General features: G+C 34.4%; 1 protein-coding gene across 1 annotated transcript in view; it reads left to right on the forward strand.

Annotated features, from left to right (window-relative positions):
- Window positions 1-296: 296 nt before the first annotated feature.
- The window catches only part of PDE7B (phosphodiesterase 7B), a 289,001-nt gene continuing 270,594 nt past the window's right edge, over window positions 297-18,703 (forward strand). The window contains exon 1 of the mRNA XM_006200080.4: window positions 297-663. Within this exon, the coding sequence (XP_006200142.1) occupies window positions 643-663 (21 nt within the window). The 5' untranslated portion in view covers window positions 297-642. The remainder of the gene's footprint in view (window positions 664-18,703) is intronic.

Below are 18,703 nucleotides of genomic sequence, written 5' to 3' on the forward strand. Positions count from 1 at the left end.
ATCTATTTTGTTTTTGATACACCTCACTGCAAGGTATTTTAAATGGTTCAGATTGATTTCCAAAAATAGAACATGTTTTTTGGGTTCTCTGGAGAGCGGGGTGCCCCAGCTGACCACAGGCACACACACATTCTTCCCATAGCACAGCACTTTAAAATTAATAGCACATGCAGAGGAAAAACTAAACCCTTTGACGTCACTCTCGAAATGAGGAAACATAAACAGAAAAGGCTCCACTCCAGTAAGCTGCCGGAGTTGAAGCCGATTGGTCTCTGCTTTTCCTTGCCTGTGGCAACTGACAGCACCTCCCAGCCTAGCAGGCCGGCTGCCTGCTCCCCCAGCCAGTCGGTGGGTCTGGGCACTGCAGCGGCTGGGCTCCCGTCCCAGGGCTTGCCTGGGAGAAGCGTGGTGTACTCACCCCGAGAGAATCTCTGCTGCCCTCCTACTTTCCCGGGCTCTCTGTGGACTTTCGGGCTTCCTCCTTTCCTTTTTTTTTATTTTTTATTTTTTAATTTTTAACTTAATTATATTCCTAATCCTGGATGAAGTTGCTGGATTCTGCAGCACAAGTCTTCATGAACAAGCAGCACCGCTCAGAGATTTCACGGCATTCAAAGGTCACAGAACTGCCACTATGGTTAAATGTCTTGTTTAATGGTTGAGGTAGGTACAACGAATTTCAACAGCAACTCATTTTTTTTTCTTGAGAGAATCAGAATCACAGAGAGTTGGCAGGAGTTTTATTTGAAATGAACATATACGTATATATTTTTTGGTCTGTGATTGTTACTACAGCAACCAGCTTTTGAATTTCCTTCCTTTTTCTAAGCGAACTGACTAAACATTATCTCTTACCCTGAAATTAACTGTTTCATTCCAAGCAGCCTAATGAGACACTCTGGCTTTTTCTCTGTGCTTTGAGCCCCTCCTGAGGAGGGTGGCTTTGCTTTCTTTCTTTCTTTTCTTAATGAATGCAATATTTCTTCTCCACTGTAAATCGTAGGGTTGAGTCACTTTTTCTTTTTGGTGGGACAGAACAGGAAAATATTGGTTAAAAAAAATTGGTGAGGGTTGTGAAACAGGGAAAAAGAAAATCCATTTTTCTCTTGAGTTTGTCATGTTGGTTGATAGATGAAGAAATTAGTATGAAGAGAGGAAGAAGCTGGTATTGAGATGGAAGGTAGAAAAATCTATTGAAGGTATGTCAGAAAAGGAACTCTTGAGGAAAAAAGACTTTATCACCTTGTTGCATTTTTAAAAAACTGATCTGGATTTAGAAATCAACAGGGGAGATGCAGGCACTGAGTTATATGATCAATGATTTAGATCCCATTATTCATAAAGGAAAAGAAAAACTTCTTTATTAGCACTGCAGATTTACCAATTATCTTTCCTACAATACTTGAAAGCAGAGTGAGATATTTAATTAGGGACTTGAGTGATTGAGCCTAGGGACTAATTAATCACCTATAGATTCTGTTCTACATATGTTCAGCCAGAATGATGTTTGAAATGTTAAGAGTAAACCTCTTTAGCCCTGAAGGCAGGCATATGCATTTATATACAGTAAACCACTAAACATTGCAGGAAGCAGGGCAGTTAAATCCAGGGCTAATGTTGTTTTCAATTGCATATTATTATTATGGGTTGAGAGGGACCCTGCTAAAAATCAGTCCTGTCCAAAGAGTCCATTATTGTAAGAGCAATTCAAGTAATACGTGGTTAACATGGATTTCCTTGTTACCCTTCTTGAAGTTATGCAATAGCAAGTGAGATAGGATTATTTGAGACCATTACTCTGTTTCCAAAATTTCTTGACTTTTTTCAAAGGTTTCTATTCTCAACATTGAGAGAAATTTAAAAAACTGGGTCATGTTAGTAAGATTAAGCAAGGTGTAAAACTCATTGTGCATTTCAAAGGGTTAACAAAATTAACTGCATTAAGAGTGTAATGTACCAAGTTAAGAACTGCAAAAATATTAGCTCTGAAATGCAGAGGATGTGCTGTGAATGGACAATTGCTTTTCTGCAGCGCCTACTGGGAAAACAAGGACTTTGTGTGTTGCGAATGCCTAACTGCAGCTCCTCCATTTGCTCTGCTTTATCTTTTATTACTGGCTGGTGAAACAAAGACGGGTGTCAGTAGTTATGTCTTGATTGACATTTTCTGTAATAAAATGAAGTCGCTTTTTGTCTGAAGTAGAAGCCCAAAGTTAACGAGTTGCAAGTCCAAAGCCTGTATCCTCTTTATAAGGATTTTTACCTGACACTGTAAGCTGTGTGATTTCAGAGTGCTCTCACTCAGCTGAACAACATGAGACAAAATCAGTGGTGACTATATGTCAGCCAATTAGCTGGGAGAAACTCTTTTTTTGAATCAAGTTACTTAGGACAAGGGTGGAAAATTCCAAAATGTGTCAGGCAGTAGACATCAACTTAGGGAAAATAATTGTACTGGTACATCTTGCGATGCCTTACACGGTGTTCAGCACAGAGTTCCCCATTGTCAGCTCTCAATAAATACCTAGTTAAAATGTTTGCTGAGAGTTTACCACCCTTCATATATTGTAAATTAAATAATTTTTAAATATGGCATTTTCAGCTGTCTTTGAAAAAAGTTTTTGGTGTTAGTTCAGCCTAAAATATGATCTATGTAGGAGGCCATTCCAAACATGGACTGATGTTCTTTTCAGCCAAAGGACATGTTACCCCAAACAGATGCAAAAGTAAAATGACCAAGTTTCCTTAGAGTGAGAATATACCACCTGGAAAATGCCTCTGCCTAGTAATTAATCTTCCAAAGTTGCATTTATTGTTAGCCAGGCTCACATCACAGGGGAAGCTGCTTGTTGACTCACAGAACATAGTGTTGGAAGGAATTTATTAAGCAGTAAACTAATTCCAAGCAAGACTAAAAGGGTTTCATTATATTAAAGAGACGTGTCAAAATTAAAAGTCAGAATAGACTTAATAACATCTAAACGTAAAAGCTAACAGGTATCCTAAGTGGTTCAACTCATAGTGACTTTGTGGGGGGTAACTTATTGGGGGAGGTAGGTAAATTATTGAAGAACCCTCGATACATAGAAATTTTTACCCAAAGACTCCACCGTTCCATGGATTCAGCTTATATATCCCAAACAAGTCCACGGACAAGTAGAAATCTCTTCTAGGAGGCACATTTAGCTGAGGAAGAAGGGATTTGGCATTTAGAAATGTGATGAGACCCTCCCCATCAGCGCCTCTCCATGGCGGCATCCAAGTCTCTCCTCAGAGCCTTCCCTTGGGCATCCTTACTTCTCCTAAGAATGCGCCATGGGGAGCAAGTCTGTCATTCATGTGGGAGCTGCCTTGGGGTCAGTACCAATGGCTTTACAATCATCTTAGTTGGCTTTGTCAACACACTAACTGATTTTTGAGGTGATACCTACTTGGAATATTAGCAATCTTTAAAGTGGTTGATACGGAAATTTGGGGGAAAGAAGGGGAGAAAGGATGTAGAAACCCAAGTTGACTGAATATCTACGATGTACCAGGCATTGTTAAAGATATGAATAAGGAGAATTAAATGTGTCAAAGTTCTAGTGTATAGTCAAGGCATTTATATTTTGCCAAGAATCATTTAGATGTCTAAATGACTTAATTTGTACTTAGAAAGTGACTGAATAAAGTGCACTGAAAAGAGCAGCAGAGATGGGGGACCAGTGGGCACCTTCATTCAGGCTCTAACTAGTTGGGTGATTCTGAACCACTTGTTTACTCTTGACCTCAGTTTCATCACCTGTAAAAGAAATTGGTTGTATTGGGTTATTTCCTTTTTTAAAATTTTTTTTAAATTTTTAAAAATTAAAAAAAAATTTTTTGGAGGGGGAAGTGATTGAGATTGATTGATTGATTGATTGATTGATTTAATGGAGGTACTGGGGATTGAACCCATGATCTCCTGCATGCTAAGCATGTGCTCTACCACTAAGCTATACCCTCCCTTACCTGTATTGGGTTATTTCTAACAATTTTTTTTTAGGTCAAACTTTTCATAGCATTCTTACTTGGAGTTTTTTAAAAATTCTCATCTATATGTAAAAATGTGAAAGTGTAATCTTTATTCTGAAAACATTACTGTGTGCTTCTAATATGTCAAGGGCTATGCCTGTTGAGGTGAAGTAAATAAAAAGATAAGTGATTATTCTAACCTTCAAGAAACTTACATTCTGGTTAAATAAACAAATAGCAGAATCTGTGTAGAGAAATGGAGGAAGAAAGGAGAGTTTGGAAGGGAGGTGGTGATGAAGAAAAACAAAACAGAAGAGGTGACTTTGCAAATTAAATTTGAGGGAAAAAAATTAAGTTTTCTGGTATATATTTACTTCTATTATTAGTATCTTTAATATCATCAATGGGAGGCATTGTCATTGTTCTGAAGTGATCTATTTGTAATGGTGTTTTTAAAAAAATATAATGCTAAAGAGAGCCAAAGTTTTCCTGTTGGTTGATTAAGCAACTGTACAGGTTTGAGATGGCAAATTAAATCAGTGCTTTGGTATCTTCTCCATCATGACTTGGACTTGGAACCCCTAGGAGTTCTAGAAAATGAGAGTCCTTCGAGAATTTTGACAGCAACCCTGGATGCCAGTAGTCATTTGGTACAAGCAAGGACAGTTCCCAAGTTGTGATGGGTTTGAACACTGATGCAGTGTGGTGTTGTGAGAATGTCCTTGGTGTCAGGAAGCCTCCCAGAGCTCAGAACTTCCAGAGACGACATGTGAGTTCAGGCAAATTTCTTACACTTTGGAGGCCTCAGTTGCCTCATCTTCAAAATAAGACTCTTGGAATACTTCTGGGACACCCTTTTGCTTTCCAGATTCTGTGCTTCACCCTGACAAGATTAATACTGACTCATTAGCAATAATTTTTATTCTTCCATCTCTTCCATCCTTTATTTCTGCCACATCCCTTAAGAGTTTGCTTTTACTCAGTTACCCAAATTTACATAATTTCACCTCCAGATACCCTCATTGCCAAGGAATAACAAAATCAAAACAAGGTCCTGGGTTTTGGAGAATTTCTCCCCAGGAGGACTGTCACTCCCCAGGGAAGATCACTGTCCTCCCCGCATTTGTCTCCTCTGAGGCTGAGGTGCTCCTCCGCGGCAGCAGCACGCCTTCAGACAGTAAAGGGGCGTGCTTTGTGTTCACTGTAGCTGGGGACTGCAGTGTGACACAAGTGCCTTTTCCCTAAGTACCAATCACTGTCCTAGATTTTCTGTATTATTTCTCTTAATATCTCCCCAGCTTCAATTCTGGTTTATTTAGAGAATAACTAAAAACCTGTTGATAACTAAGTAGGAGGAATCAGAAGAAGAAGAATGTTTTTAGTAAATTGGTTGTCCATTGAGTGTCTGCTCTGAGACCTCACCCCTGTGGTACACGGAGGCTGCCTCACCCTACTGGTGGGATTTGATGCAATTCAGTTCCTCTAATCCAGACACTGGTGAGATCCTACTTGGGTCAGAGCATTCCTGCTGGCATCTCCTCTGGATGCAGGTTTACAGTTAACATCTCAAGCATGGAGAATAGGGAGCAGGGTTTGTAGTTTCAGATTAACCTAAAAATAACATGACACAAAATACATGTAAGTCTATTAAACAATATGTAATTCTTAGTATACTAGTATATAAATACCCCAGTATTTTAAAAATCAAAATCCTTTCATGAATACTTTATACATTTATTTGCAGACAGTATGGAAGTATGACAATAATAGCCTTAGCCAATATACCAGTAAAGGAAGTTCATGCCCCTCCATCTCTCCCTGTCCCCTCCGCCAATCCCTTCTTCCTTCCCCTCTCCCTTTCTTCCCTTTCTTGCATTTGTAAGGAGAAGATGGAAAAAATTAAAATTGATAATGAGCTTTTGATGGAGTTTCCTTTTGTAAAAGTTAAAGTATTGTTTGTTTTAGTCTTTCCATTCTAGTGGTTGGTGAATTTGCATAAAATTTTTCCTTAAATTCATGTTCAGACTCTTTTCTTATTAATACCTTTTGTGTTTTACATTCATAGTTAAAATATTAGTAAGAAATATATAAAATATCCTTTCTACATGATGAAATCATCATTACCTGCCCACTGCTTCAGTCACATGAAAAAGGATTCTTTTCAAAACAGGGGTTTGTGCATGACTTAAATATACCGAAGGACTCTATTTCAATACAAATAAATAAATAAATATACTGAAGGATATTTAAGAGTTTTGAGTTTTAAGAATTCCTCTTTTTCCCTGGGATAGGAGGTGGAGTCTAGGGCCGGTCTGGGGTGAGGGGTATTTCCACAGATTCTGGTGGTAAACATATGGAGGTTAACATATACCTGAATTGGTCAAAATTTGATATCTAAATATACCAAGTGTTCAGTGTTTTACATATTCTTTGATCCTAGTAAATCTTAGTCCAAGAACATATCAAATTATATTTATATTTTTGGCTTGTTTGTAATATAAAAACTCAGAAACTACCTAAGCCTAATAATAGGTGAGTTGTTGAATACATATTTTGAATCCATGCACTAAAATACTAAATAGGTATTTAAAATAATAATTTAGATTTTCATGCACAATCTGGAATGATTTTCAAGATGTATTAAGTGAAAAAAAAATTCCATTAACATTTGTGTAACTACTTACACACATTTAAGCACACTGACATAAAAGTTCTGGAAATTCAAATAAAAAGCAAGTCTTGTCCAGGCTCTGGGAGGAGAACTTTGAGCACGGGACAGGAACAACTATCATCATATATATACTTTAGAATTCTTCAACTTTTCTCCCCATAAATTTACTACATGCACAATGGAAAAGAATTATAGATATTTATTATTACATGATATTTAAAGTTGAGGAAAAAATTAGAAAGTAAAAGAAGGAGTTCTGTTTTTTTAATTGCTTTATTAGCTCTTCCTTCAATCCTATTAAATTTCTCCCACGTGCCTTTGACACAGCTGGGGAGCACAGCACGACCTGGAAGTAAGAGTCCTGAAGTGAGGAGATAGGGAGCGCATCTCTCCTGCTTCAGTAACTTTAAGCCAATCATTGCTCAGGGCTCCCATTTCCTCCTGAACAAAACAAGAGGTTTAGTCAAGCTTGAAGTTCCTTCCGGCTTTCCTATGTGCTTCAGAGTTTTCATAACAAAACTTTTCTGATCTGTTGCTTGTCCAACTATTTGGGACCTTTCTCCGTAAACTTGAGTGTACGTATTTTACTCTTATGTATTTTTTTGGTTTGATCACTTTAACTAAATTTTCTGTTTTAGAATTGGTCGATTTGGTTTACTTTTTCAAATTAATTAAATATGCCAAATTTACATTTATTCAAATTGTGTTTAGGGAAACCACACATCATAGATAGACTTTTTAAATTAAAATATGCTATAATATCATTTATTCATAAAACAGTAGAGAACACTTTGTATTAAGATGTGTAGTTTGTACAGTAATGTAAGCAACTAGTGCTTCAGTTTGAATATGATTTATACGTTTCTTGGTTTCCAGGAGAAAAAAAAAAGCCTTTCATTTCCCTTTCCCATTATGCCACTTGCCAGCTGTGTCCAGTCAGATGAAAGAACTCAGTCATTCACAAAAGTGTAGACGCATTCTCATAAGAGGAGATGCTGCAGTAATGCAGAGGTCTAAAGAATGCCTCGATTTAGAAAAGGTCATTAAATTTAAGAAAAAAAGTTGTTTTCCATGGGATGGAATACAGTATATTTCCATGTCTTTCAGATTAGTATTCTTGCTTTTTCAATCAGGTAAAGAAAATTTCAATTTAGTTTTCAGTTTGATTTGGAAAATTAAACATTTGTTATTTTAATTATTTAGTAATTTTTATTTTCTTTTTTTCTAGACCTCTTGTTGTCTGGAGTAAAGAACAATCTTTAAGTTAAAACAAAAGGGAGTACATCAGAAATTAATACAATATTGTAAATTGACAATACTTCAGTTAAAAAACTTAAAAATAAAAGGGCTAAACACAAAACAGGAATTTGTATGAACAGAGTTTTGAATGACATACTAACCTTTTTCTATAAATCCTTTTTAATTATTTAAAAAATTCTTAATCATTTAAAAATAATCCAATGACTAATAATAAAATAATTGAGGAGTACTGTCCTCTTTCTCATTTATACGTTGCTTCTCAGTGCCTGTGTGTGAGTGCATGAGAAAGATTGAGGGCAAGACCCTTCTCACACTTGAAGACAAATGTATATAGAAACTTTTTAATGGTATTCGTGCCAAAAACAGTCAGTTGGAGAACATAGCCTATTTAAAGTATGTCTCCTTTAATGTAACTCTTTTAAAAATAAGTCAGATGTACTTATTGAACTAACTGACAATAATACATAATTTTGAAAACTTCAGTTTGCACATTTTATGTGGAGGGAGAGAAGGGAAAGCAGGAAGAAGAAAACGAGGATCAAACTTCCCTCAAGGAACACTGACCTTCTAACCTAAATCCCTGAGTCAAGTTCCAGACGCTAGCCTTACTAAGGGTAATACTTTTGGCAAGTTGTATAGCAGTTTTGACTTTTAAATCTCTTAAATGTGAACTTAAAATGAGGTAGCTTTATGTTCTAAAGTTTCTAGGATTTACTTACTGCGCACACAGATGTATTGGCTTTTGTATGTAATTAATTGCTTAGTTCACAGCACAAATGTCGTATCACTTCTTTCTTGGAACATGCCTGTTAGGAAAGGATTCATTATGCCCATTTTAATGGCAAGAAAATTGAGGCTCACAGAAGTTACAACTAATAGAGTCAGAATTCAACAACAGTTTTTTAAATGACAGTTTTTTAAATTTTTATATGGTTCAAATGCATTATGTTTAAATCTATCTTTGATCATTCTAAGCATGAGTTTTAAAAAGACTTCTTAAATTATTATACAAAACATAAAAATATTTGCATTGAAATGTTAAAGCAGGCTATTCAATGTATTTATTTACAGATGGTTCCAACATACAGAGGAAACATTATTCCATTTTAAATTCATTCACAGTGGATGAATCTGACATTTTTCAACTTCAGAAGTTTTGTTCTGAGAGGCAGTGTGTTTTAACGGCGAACAGTGTGGAATCTGGCGCCATCCACTGTGGTTCACTTATTAGCTCTATGATCCTGAGCCAGTTAATCTCTCTGTACCACACTCTACTTAAAAGATGAAGGTGTTTATAATAACTACCTCATACAGTTTTTGAGAAGATCAAATGAGTTGCATTTGTAAAGATCTTAGAACAGCGTATGAAAGATAGTAATAAACATCATGTATGTATCAACTGTATTACTTGCATACAAGTTATGAAAATTGTTTCATGGAGTTATAACCATTGTGTCTATAGTACTGTTGGGTGCTTTAAACACTTAAGAGAAATACAGTTTTTTATTTTCTTTCTAAGCTATGGCACACATACAGAGAAATACTCAACATATAAATGTACAGAATGGTTCACTAATTATAAATGGACTACTGTGTAACCATTACCCAAGCCAAGAAATAAAACATTATTATAGTATTGCCACCTGAGAAATCACATCATGCCTCCTCCAGTCTTTCATTCACTGTTATACTGTGAGGCTTATTGGATTGTTGCATTTGGCTGTATTTTATTTTCATTATTGCATAGAGTTTAATTATACAGCAATTTATTCGCCCACTCTACTGTGAAAAAACATTTGAGTTCTGTCTAGTTTTTAATATTATGACTCATAGTGGCTTGCGTATTCTTATACCTGTATTTGATACACCTGTGCATGTATTTCTGTTGCACATGTACCTAGGAATTAGTTGCTGGGCCACAGAGAATGTTTATTTTACTTCAGTAGAAAATTCAAAACTACTCAAGGTGATTAAAATAATTTACACTCCTACCAACAATGTAGGATAGCTCCTTTCTTCACTAGCCTTACATATTAACATTTAGTAGGTGTGTAGTGATAGCTTATCATGGTTTTAATTTGCATTTTCCTGACTATTGATGAGTTTGAGCAATTTTGCACATGTATATTGGCCATGTACATATCCTTTTTGTGAAATGTCTATAAACAAGTCATTTATATATTAGGTCATCTATTGTATTGAAATTTTATAATTAACATGAAGTTGTTCATAATGCTCTGCTTTAATATTAGTCTAACTTTTTATTCTTGCTGTTGGTTTGTTGTGTCATTTCTGTTTTTATTATTTTTGCTAGCAGTTTTGCCAGGAAAATTATTAATTTTATTAGCTATTTTAAGTAAATACCTTTTGATTTTTTAAATCCTCTTTATTTTTAATTTATTTTTATTTTGAAAATTTTTAATATTTTTAAATTTTAAAAATATTTTTAATATTTTTATATGTATTTTATTTATTTATCTTCATTTATGTATATTTATTATCTACTTTTATTAATTTTAGTCCTTTATTATTGCCTTTTTTTCTTCTTTCTTTAGGTTTATTTTCTGAGGGATTTTTTTTTTTTTCTGTTTTCTCCAGGGTGTGTTTTTTTTTTTTTTTTTGGCTCACTACTTTTCAGTTTTTCTTCTTTTTGAATATATACATTTAAACCAATAAATTTTCCTCTAATAACTGAAGTTGCATCCCCAAATTTAGTGTTTCTATTGTCAGGTACCTCTGAATAATTTCAGTTGCAATTTCTTTTTGAGCCCATAGATTATTTAGAAGTGCATTTATTAATTTTCAAACATATTGGAATTTCTGGATATCTTTTTGTCATTGTTGTCTAGTATAATTCTACTGTGGTCATAGATCATACAGTATATGATTGAGATCTTTGAAAATTGTTGTAGCTTATATATATGATTCAGTATATGGTCAGCTTTGTAAGTGTTTCACATGCACTTCAAATGAATGTGGATTCTGTTGTTATTAGATACAGTGCTCTATGTATGTCAGTAAGAAAACCTGTTTATCATGTTATTCAAATCTATATCTTCACTGAGTTCTTTCTTCTGCTTCTATTAGTTACTGAAAACGTCATGCTAACAGAGCCCATGTAATTGTGGACTTGTCTGTTTATTCTTTTAGTGCTGCCATCTTTTTACCTTATGTATTGTGCTAATAGTCTGCCACTTTTAAAGATCAAAATAGTTGAATATCTGCATTTTATATGATTTAAACTAATAAACTAATATTTCAGTGCTGTTCTGTTAGACTATACCTTCACAGTAAGGGTAATAACTGGTTTTTAGGAAGCAAAAAAAAAAATCAGTACATATCACAATGGTCTATGGCCCTCCAAAGAGACTCAGTACATAAACAGATGTACAGTGTATATGGTATTAAAATTTCTTGGGAAGGCAATTAGGAAAAACAAATCTGAAAGGGTCTTTAAGGAGATGGGATGATAATGGAAAAAAGGTTGACAAATAGATGCAAATTTAGAACTGTATATATCTTCCTGGTGAATTGAAACTTTTCTCATAATAAAACATCCTTTTTTCTCCTCTCTTAATGCTTTTGCCTTCAATTCTGCTTTGACTAACACTGAAATCTGTACCTGATTTCTAATAGTTAGTGTCTGTGTAGCTTAACATCTCGCATTCCTTTAGTTTTTAATTTTCTGTGTGTTCGTGTTGTAGCTGTATCTCTTATAAGCAACAGTTAAGTAAATCTTGTTTTATCATTCAGTCTGATGTTTGTCTTTTCAGTGGAACATTTAGTCTTGTTATATTTAATATAATAATGATATATTTGAGTTTAAATATGCTGACTTACTACACTATTCACACTTCCTGTTCTATATTTCTTTTTATCTCTGCTTGCCATCTTTTGGATTCAGTATATTTGTTGTTACATCGCGCTTTTCCTATTAGCTTGTTGTTTTTACATTTGTTTACACTATTTTACTGGTTACTCTTAAGGTTACAGGATGCATATTTGACCTAATCAAAGTACAGTGCAAATTATCACTTTGTGGGAAATTTGAAAAGCTTAGAACGAATGCCTTAACTACTTTTGTACCTCTTCTGAATTATATGCTATTTTTAGGTGTTTAATTTTATATAATTTGAGTCCCACAATAATTATTGTTATTATGGTTTCATACCGTCATGTATATTCTTCACTCCTTCCTGCATTTCTGAGATTACATATAGGATTTCCTTTAGTATAGTGATAATTTGGTTCAGTTTTTGTTTTGTTTTGTTTTGTTTTTGGTCTGAAGTGTATTTTACCATTTTTTTCTTACATGCACTTTTCCTAGGAGCAAAATTCTAGATTGGTAATTTTATTTCCCCACTTTATGACATTATTTCATTGTCTTATAACTCATTGTTTCTGTTAATGTCAGAAAACAGTCTTTTAAAAGCAGTCTGTCCTTTTTTTTTTTTTTTGACTGTAATTCTTTTTATTTTCAATTTCCAGTAGTTTTACCATGATTGTTTAGGTGTGGTTTTCTTTGTATTTATTATTATATTTTCATCATGTTATGTATTTTTATTATATGATAGTATTTTTCAGTGTAAGAATGAGAATTTTTTTTGTAGTTTCTAGATCTCTGACAAAATCCTCAATCTCATCTGTGCTGTCCTTGTATATATTATACATATTATTTTAAAGTCCTTGTAATTATATTATTTATGTCTTTTGAGTGTTTATATTTATTGTCTGCTGGTGCTCCTGGTTGGATCAAATTGTCTTGCCTTTCATCTGCTTGGTTATTTTTGATGGAGAACTGGACATTGTATATAAAAAGTATGGAGATAACTTGAGGCCTAGCGTGATACTATCTTTCTCCAAATAGGATTTATATTTGCTTCTGCCACGTTACTAGTGGCACTAGTTTTGATTGTCTTAATCTGATTTTGTGTTGAATTAATGTATATAATATGTTTAAAACAGTTGCTAGCACATAATAAGTACTGTGCAACTCCTTTTTCCTTTCACTGTTTTCATTAAAGGAAAGAGAGAAAGGAGGAAGTATTAAGGATAATATATATGGCGTTAAAAGACTTCAGTACACAACAGAAGTAAATTCTCAGTTTTTAAAAAATTTTACTGTTTTTTCACTTGTTTCTGAAATAAATTTTAAAACGGGAAGTTTGTCATCAAAATCATGAACTAAGTAGTTAAAAATTAGTATGTGTAAACCTCCCATATTTCACTATGGGCATTATAACCATTACATAAAATTTAAAAACAAAAAGAATTACAATTGCGTCAATGTAATTACCTTATTTTGTAATTATTATTTGCCAGAAGTACTGTGAAAACACTATTTTTCTGGAGAATGCTGATATCCTAAAAAAATCTATTTCTAATAGATAATTTTTCATCTGCACCTCATATTTCCAATCAAGGATAGCTACCAAAATACATCATTTAAGTCTTGATTTATGGCTTTTATGCATGGACATTAATGTTATCTCATGAAGTAGCTGATATTAATTAGCTACAATAGGCCATTAGCAACTTTTTTCACTATCCAAATTGTTTCACATTTTATAGTTCCATGCAAACAAATTTAGTATCTCTGAATGAGACATTATGTGTTAGTCCATATGTGTTGTAAAGACTCAAAAAAATTTTATTTTCAGTACACTAGCTACGTCCTGTGAAATGATTATTTAAATAGCTGCAAACAAAATACTGTTCCCGGGATTAAGTGTAGGTACACTATAGTCAAATTCTGGTCTAGTTATATAAAACCAGGTTTTTGCTGTTCCATATTTGTCTGTTGCCTCTGGCAGTTTGTTGGCTTTTCTAGGGTGTTTGTGTTTTGCTAGTACTACTTTATGCACGTTTTTCCAGTGCTGGGTTATCTTTGGAGTACAGGTGAACTTGAAATTATAGCTATTAAGTGCCAAGTATGCCTAACCCTTCACCTAGAGTCCAATCATTAATTATTTATAAGCAATTTAGAAGTAGCTTGAAAAATATATTTTTAGAGGAAAAACCAGTAAACAGTTAAGAAAAATATGCTTGAAATATCTGCTTTACTGATTTTCTGTTTAAAAAGAAGTATATTTCTTATTTTTTTTTAAAGTGTCATTTTTCTTTTCAAAATAGAAGTGAAAAAATTGGAATTTAAAAAGTATCAATGTTCAATAATTTTCAAATATGTTATTAAATGTATGCTAATGTATATTAAATTTAAAACATATTAATATGTGTACATTTTATAAAATGTTACTATTTTGAATTGATAATATCATATACTACAGGTAATAGAAAAGAGGGAAAATTGACTTAATATTTAAGCCCAAAGACTAAGTATTATCTGTTAGTTTATAAGTTTTTAAACTAAGAATATATTTTTAGCTTTAGCACATTATAGAGTAATAACAAAGAGTTATTACAAACTATCAAGTTACTAAATAGCACTTTCGCAATTTTAAATTGCAAATTCTTATGAAAAGGTACATGAGTAATTTGTCCCATTTTTAACACAAATATTTAGTCTCTTCCTTAAAGACATCAAAAAGGAATCCATAAATAAATTTTTAAGGTAGTTTAACGTGTTGAATTTAAATTTTAAAAAAATGTATAAACCTGGGAATTCTGACCCACATTTACGTTATTCATGCAATCTTGAGTAAGCAAGACGACTTCAGTTACTTTCTGGCTATGAAGCAGCCTTAAAATTATATCAGTATTTCCAAGCCAGAGTCTGATATCATAGCCTTTTCTTTCTTTCTTTTTTTTTTTTTTTTTAATTAGAGTTTCAGGCTTGGAGAAGTTTTTTGGTATGACTAGGGTGAGTTTCACATTCCACATAGCTGAGGCTTCTCTATCAAAAGATAGATCTGACAAAGCATATTGGTTGAGGGGTTTCCATGAACACCCAGAAGATGGGGCTTCTCTGACTTCCCCATTGTGCACAGGCAGCCTCAGAACCGTCCCCGTCCAGTATTCAACCCAAGTGAATTCTCACACATGCCTAACTGAAATTGAATTTTAGGACAAATATTTTATATTTTTCTCTTGTTTAGTTTGGCCTACATGCCTTAAGTATGCTGGCTCAATTATTTTTTTTAATTATGAGAGCCTCACAGAAATAATCAGATGATACAAGGTTATGCACATACGTATGTGTCCATGTAAGTATAGATAGATATATAAATATAGATACAGATACAGCTAGAAACATCTATATATCTGGGTATATCTGCATGACACAAATGGAAGTATATAGCCAGATAATAATTGGTACTTAATGTTAGTAATTTGATTAAGAGAATCTAGAATTACAAGTAATTATGTTAGAGCTTAGAATTGGGATAGGTATAGACTTCTTTTGGTGTGAAACATATGATGTGCACATATAACAAACTATTAATCAGCCCCCAATTTTAGTATGTCATATTCATGAGCACTGTAGTCTTAAGAAAATTTCTAATTTCTGCCTAAATCTCTCAAATATCCTCAGAAAAATCTCTTATTTATATTGGAGTATATATATAGGTATAATTGTCCCTTTTTGACGTGCAAACTCAGACTCTCATAGATTAATAATTAGCCTAACGTCACTGGTTTTAAATGAGAGAGCCAGGGTTCATTCATTCTACCGTCAAGTATTTGGGGGCCGGATGTGGTATAGGGACTGGGGATATAAAAACAGAAACGACAGAGTCCCCATGTCCATGGAGCTCCATTCTAGGGAGAGAAGCCTGACAGTTAACACGTAAACATGTAGATAAGACAGATCATTTCAGATATTCCTAAATGCTGTGAAGAAACTAAAGCAGGGTAGTGAGACAGCTGGTTGCTTGCAGTAGAGATGAGGATGTGTAATTGGGAGGTCAGTGGGTCTTGTCTGTGTCTGAGATAATGAGATGAATGCAGCCATGCAAAGACCTGGAAGAAGAGTAATCCAAGTAGAGAAAAGAGCAAGAGCGAAGCCCTAAGAAAATAACATTTCGTTGTTTGAAAGACAGAAATGCCAGTGCTGCAGGAGCAAAACGAGATGCTAGGATGGAAGGAGATGACGGGCCTAAGTAGGCAGGACCTGGACCACGTGCACCTTCACAGGGTGTAGTCTGAATTCTACTTTTCTCACAGTGAATGGGAAGCCACCAAAACCAAGTAGACAGGGAAGAGATACCATCTGATTTAAAATGATCACTCTGGCCCCTGTGCAGAGAATGGATTGTTCGGGCTGAGGTATTGAAGCTGTCATGGGCAGCCCTCAGTTACTGCAGGAGAGGAGAGGTGAGGGTGGCTTGGATTGAGAAGGAGTGATGGTTAATGTTCAGACATGATCATCTTAGGACTGAATTCAATAGTAAGTACTACGTATATTATATATATATACATATAAATAAATTAAATGAAATAAAGAATAATTGATGAATTCTAGATTTAGTTTGCATCACTGCAGGTACCATTAGGTACCATTGATGAGATGGGGACGACTGAGGGAGGATGAGGTTGGAGAAAAGGGATGCAGGAAGAACTCAGGAGTCCTGTTCAGGACGCATTAATTTTGAGATGCAGTGTTCAGGAGAGAGATCAGTACTGACCTTAGATGTATCAACACCTACACTATTTAAAGCCTTGGCACCGGATGAGATTACCTAGGAAGATAATGTAAATAGGAAGAGGGTGGGGAACTAAGCCTTCCACCAGCATCCAGAGGTCAGGAGAGGAGGAGGAGCCAGGAAATGATTCAAACCCATATGCATCTGGGTTTTACATGGTGCTGCCTATATTATTGGAGCCTTGCCAGAGCTCATACTTCAGAAGACTCTGTAGACATGAAAGCCTCTTTATGTATTCCTAGTGGTAAAGGCTGAGGCTTCCGGCTTGGACCCCAATGACAGGAATTTTCCATACATACTTGAGAGTAGCGTAAAGAAACTGTGGTATAAATATGCTGCTCCATGTTTACTCTTAGATGTTTTTAGCACAGTCACAGTTATATGTGGCCCCTAACGAAAGCTCAGTTGCTTTAAATCATGCCATTATTATACATTTTCCTTCACACAAAAGTATGACACTTCGAATTCGCGAAGACACAATTTACAAAGACTTTTGTTTTGATACAAAAGTCTAGAACTGGAAAAGAATCATTTCCTAGACACTGTATTATTTATGACAGTTTGACTTCCAGTCAGCCCACCAAAGCCTGTGTAACCCACAAGGATATGAAATCCAAGTGCAAAGAATACATAGACCGTAAACAACACAAAGAACAGGGTTTGTGAAAATATTTGCTTCACTTAAGATACCAGGCACACATTTTCTTCTCCTCAGAGCAAAGATAGAGGGTTGCCCACTGGGTGGCAGGGGGCAGAGAAACGTGCTCCCGTGGCCATGGTCACTCACATAAGATAGTCAGTGATTGTAGAAAACATAGGTACATAAACTGATGAGAAGAATCCTGGGGAAAGATAGGAAACTCAAAATCTTGTCTTGGCTTTGACATTCACCTATGCTATGATCCCAAGGAAGTCACTAACTATTCTGTGACTCAGTTTCCATTCATTTTATTTTGGTTACAATAATCCCTCAAAGCATTATTATGAGAATAATATATATATTATTATGAGATATATATATATTATTATGAGAATAATATATATATATATAAAATGTTGAGAGATATATATGTAAAATGTGTATTCGTGTGTGGCAGTAAGAATGGTGGAAAAATCCAAGTAACTATTAATTACTGTTCATTGTTGTCTCATAGCCTCATACCATCTCTTTAGTTTTTATTTTAATTAATGATCTTCAGGAAAATATGAATGGCTGAATTTTAATAATGTGGAACAATAATAACAGAAATGAAATTTGAAAGAAAACAACTAATTCAAACAATTCAGAATAAGTTCTATTCATAATAACATTGTGATTAGATCACCTCATTAGCTCTTCCAGTTTTTCCTAACAGATGCCTCAGTGAGTTGTCAAAAATGATCTAATTCCAGCTTTCTTAAGGGCTTGAGTGTTTGCAGAGAAGAGTTTAGTTGCCTTAGCTAGTTTTTGTCTTAGTAAATATAATCAGTAGCCTCCTTATAATTTACCTCAAGAAAGCAATCTAGGATTTCATTACAAATCATTATTTAGTATTTCAGTGCTGCTCCATGCACTAAGCCAGGGAGAATTCCTATTTAAGATTTCATATTTTTATCAATGACTTCTCAACAATGACATTGCCTGAACTTTTCTCGTACAGTATTGTCTACATCACACTTAACTCTGCTGTTGTCTTTTAAAGGATACTTTCGATTTCATGTAGAATACTGTCAGACAAAAATCATACAGATAAAAATGTCTATGCCATACAGTTTGTACCATTAAATGATGAATGGATCAAGGACAAGAGTTCATAGAATACTTTAAAATGGTTAGAAATTAGAAGTTTGCTTTTTTTTTCTTTCTGATTAATGCTCTTTGCCTCAAGACAACACGAGGAGGGAAACCCAGCTTTGTGGATCCTCCCTTCTTAAAGAAGTTTCCCAGGGCAAATTCATTCTATGTTTGAAGTGGGTCTGTTAAATAAAGACTGCCAAGAACAGCGTTAATGCATTAATTAAAGTCTACCACAGTAGTGTCACCTGGAATCTCATTTTTTGCCCACTTAACTCGACTTTTTGGTTAGTTAGTATATAATAAATTGCACTCAGTGAGCATGTGAACTTTGGAAAACATAACCTGAGTTAACACTACATATTTACATATCACTATTGAGGGAATGTGCTCTATTTCTCA

Source organism: Vicugna pacos, chromosome 8 (assembly GCF_048564905.1).
Source record: "Vicugna pacos chromosome 8, VicPac4, whole genome shotgun sequence".
In the NCBI taxonomy this organism is placed as follows: domain Eukaryota; kingdom Metazoa; phylum Chordata; class Mammalia; order Artiodactyla; family Camelidae; genus Vicugna; species Vicugna pacos.